Source organism: Charadrius vociferus, unplaced genomic scaffold, assembly GCF_000708025.1.
Source record: "Charadrius vociferus isolate BGI_N301 unplaced genomic scaffold, ASM70802v2 scaffold78, whole genome shotgun sequence".
NCBI classification, from domain to species: Eukaryota; Metazoa; Chordata; class Aves; order Charadriiformes; family Charadriidae; genus Charadrius; species Charadrius vociferus.
Window position 1 is genome coordinate 1,008,032 of NW_009649927.1, and position 3,815 is coordinate 1,011,846.

The 3,815-nt window shown below is 37.5% G+C and overlaps 1 protein-coding gene across 1 annotated transcript in view; it reads left to right on the plus strand.

The window, feature by feature from the left end:
- SPRTN (SprT-like N-terminal domain) overlaps positions 1-3,605 on the plus strand; it is a 3,939-nt gene extending 334 nt beyond the window's left edge. Inside the window, exons 2-5 of the mRNA XM_009891160.1 lie at positions 466-565; positions 1,400-1,528; positions 2,309-2,576; positions 2,881-3,605. Coding sequence (XP_009889462.1) covers positions 466-565; positions 1,400-1,528; positions 2,309-2,576; positions 2,881-3,605 — 1,222 coding nt within the window. The remainder of the gene's footprint in view (positions 1-465; positions 566-1,399; positions 1,529-2,308; positions 2,577-2,880) is intronic.
- The last annotated feature ends 210 nt before the right edge of the window (positions 3,606-3,815 follow it).

A 3,815-nucleotide genomic window follows, 5' to 3' on the forward strand; every position in this document is an offset into this window, starting at 1 on the left:
TTCAGCAGGCATCAAAAGTTGGGGGAGGGTGAGGGGTGAAATTGCAACAACCAGCAGTTGAGTCGGTGTTGGCTGCTGTGGACCTTCAGCCTGTGTTTTATGTGTCTCACTCCATCAGGAGTTCAAATGAAAGCAGTTCTCTGCCTCCTAAACAGGTTAGCTTGGAACAGTCCATTGTGATTCCCTTCCCCAATTGTGAGCTTTGAATTAAGTGATTGCAAGAGATCTAATAAATTATAGTATCCCTTTTGCTAGTTCAATCACAGTTTATTTTAAGTAACTTGTGGGGTGTTTTTTTTTTCTTGCTTAACAATGTTCAGTTTTCTGAGTAACTACTAAAAGTGTTTTTTCAGATTCTGATAGTGTGTGTTGGAAGGGACCAGCATTTTAACTCCAATTCTCAATTTTCTTCCCGTACTACAGAAACAAGTAGCTTTTCATATTTTCTTTCCATATCTCTTTCAGCTGTGCTGGAGTGTGCAGGTATGAAGGAAGAGGTGGAATGTGTTCCATTCGTCTAAGTGAGCCGCTCCTGAAGTTAAGACCAAGGAAGGATCTCGTTGAGGTATTTGAAGACTACTCATGAATCTGCACATACAATGCATTGTGCCTCCCCCCCCCCATCCCATACGCACATTTTCCATTTCCTAGTGGAATTCTTTTATACAGTGACTTGTAGCTTGTAAAATAGCGGTGGTTTTATTGCTACATTTGTGTTGCTTGTGTGGCAATATCATGGTAATCTTTCAGTTTTATACTTCTAAATGGGGAGGTCTGACTAGGAGTCTAAAGTCAGTTGTTTATTTTACTGACTTTATAAAGAAAAAAAAAAGACTTTTTTTTTAGTCCTAAGTTATCTTCTAATATTAAAAACGAGCATGGACTGAAAGCACAATCAGAAAATGGCTGTAGTTTCATCTTTTAGGTCAAAAGGCTAATGGCAGAAAATAAGGATATAGGATATGACTGTAAACATAACTTTGTGTTGCTGCTTGTGCCTCTGTCAGGGCTACTGCTTTGAGTTGGCTTAACATTCGTCTTTGCTTAACGAACAGAAATACTGTAGAGTTTCAGCTTTCTCACAAGTGTCTCTTTTTGGGTTGTAGGAGGGGATGATCTCTTTAAAGATCTGACTTAAGTTTGAGGATTATTTCTTCTGTTTGGAATGTCACTTACTGTAGTAATATTCTCCAGCATGTTTTGGTGGTATGGGAATAGACATGATTTGATTTGACAGGTAGAGTAAGTATTATGTTTTTATGACTCACACTGAACATGTGAATGCAGGAAAATAAGACCAGTACCAAGATAAATGTAGAGGAGTAAGATACTCCCAGATTAATTTTGAAAACATATGTAATGCTTTTCAGTAAACGGCTAATGATTTGCATCGTTTCAGACACTGTTGCATGAAATGATCCATGCCCTGCTTTTTGTTACTAATAATGACAAAGACCGTGAATCTCATGGACCAGAGTTCTGCAAACATATGCGTCGCATTAATCGCTTGACTGGAGCCAATGTCACAGTAAGCATAATCCACTTAACCTAATTTAATAGAGGTTTCTTCCTGATTTGTTGTTTTAGTATGGCTGGTATGGTATGAGGAATACATTTGTTCTTTTTAGACACTCCACAGTTGGTACCAATAAAAATTTGCATCCAAGTGTATGCCAGTTCCACAGTTATTTTCTTGGGAATGGTGGTGGGAACAGGTTTAGGAAGATGTGGTGAGTTGTTAGTCATATAATTTTCAAGTACACTCTCTGTAAGTACTTTTCTTTAAACTTCTGTTTTAACCTTGAAACAACTTAGTGATACCAGGGACAGAATAGTTCCATGTTCAGAATAATATCTGGGGAAGAGCAGTCTGTTTTAGTTAAAATTTATATCAGTAGAGGCTTAGGAATTGATAGTATTTAAAATAATGTGTCTGATAAGATTAATTAAGATAATAACTGGAGGGAGAATACAAAGCATTCTATACAGTAACATCATTTAGGGTGAAATTGGAGAAAGATTTTTCGAAGTGATTTTATTGCAGTTCAAACAAGATAGCCAGGACATATTCTTACATGTCCTGACATTATATTTATTTTTTTTTAAAAAAAAAAAAGCTTTGTTTTAATGGTAGCTAAATGTTGATGAAATTTTGCCCAGGGTCAGCTCTTTTAACTGGTAATGTAAAAATCACAGCAGTAATGGAAGGAATAAAATGGTAATGTATTTTTATAAAAATATTGTAGAGCTAGTGATACAAAATTGGAAACTTTCTGAATGACTGCTTTTTTTTTTTTCTTGAACCTAGATCTATCACACTTTTCATGATGAGGTGGATTTGTACCGCCAGCACTGGTGGCGATGCAATGGTCCCTGTCAAAATCGAAAACCTTACTTTGGATATGTGAAACGTTCGATGAATAGAGCACCCTCTGCACGAGACTTTTGGTGGGCTGACCATCAAGAGACATGTGGCGGTACATTCACAAAAGTGAAGGAGCCAGAGAACTTCTCTAAGAAATCCAAGGAGAAAACCCAGCCAGCAAAACTTCCAAATTCCGAGTCAACTAACAGAGGTATTTAAAATAATTCTTCTTTTTTTCTTTTCCAAACTGTTTTGGAAAAACAGTTCCTTGAACAAATACAGATGAACGACCATGTGAGCTTTGTTTAGATATTACTGTTACGTAGCAAAGAAGATGGCCCATTTTATTTGTGCATTTCTAGGCTACTTATCAACTTAATTGTTTGCAAAAGTTTTAGTTTGCTATGCTGTTCTCAAGCAGTTTATTTTTTGGGCAAAGCACATGAAATACTAAGCCCATGATTTATATATGAAAAAGTTACTAACTTTTCTTACTTTCTTCTCTTATTTTGCAGGCAAGACACAAACATGTGATATGCCTTTCAGTGGAAAGGGATATCGGCTTGGAGGAGGAGACAGTGGACTCTCGGAAAAAAGCATAAATTCCAGCAGCAGTGTTAGAAACAGTGAAACACCTGGTTCACAGCATCGTTCAGCAGTAAAGACAATACCAATCCCTAAAAATGAGATAAAATTTGAAAAATCGCCCCGTAGTGGCATCTTCTTTCCACTTTATACTGACGATGCCAGTGAGAAAATCAACTTAGCTTCAAAGCGTGAGTTTCCTAAACCCTCTGTTGCTAATACAAAAGCTTACAAGAATGTTAATGGGTCACCTGTTAAAATTGCTCGTGTTATGGAAGAAAAATCAAACCAAGCTTCTGCAAATGGCAAGAGGGTTATGCCATTTTATAACAGGCCACCAAAACAATTTTGTTTTGAGCAGACAACAGCAGCTGAGGCTGCATCTGCGAAAAAGAGCTCAGAATGTAGTAATATAGTGCAGCAATGGCCAAAAATAGAAGACAAAACTGCCTTTGAAAACTATTTCATTAAAAAAGGGAGTACTGATGTCACTTCAAGTATAAATACACCTATGAAAACCAAAACTGAATCTACCGTGTCCTCTGCAAGTTCCAGCACTGCTGTAAGCCAGGAGAAAAAAGTTGGTTGTCCTGTTTGCCAGTCTGAGGTTTTGGAGTCTAAAATAAATGAACACCTTGATTCTTGTCTTGCATAAAACCTTTTAAAAAGATAAACCAGGGCTGAAAACGTTGCTTGAAAACTACTTTGCTCAGGGTTTGCTTAGCTGTGGTTACTTCCCTGTGCTCCTGTTCTGAACTGGAATGTAAACTACTGTCAGCATGCTGAACAACAAGTTTTGTGGAGTTGCACATCAGCGCTGACGAGGAAGCTCGCTGCTATTTATGTTCCAAAGCCAGCTGCTACT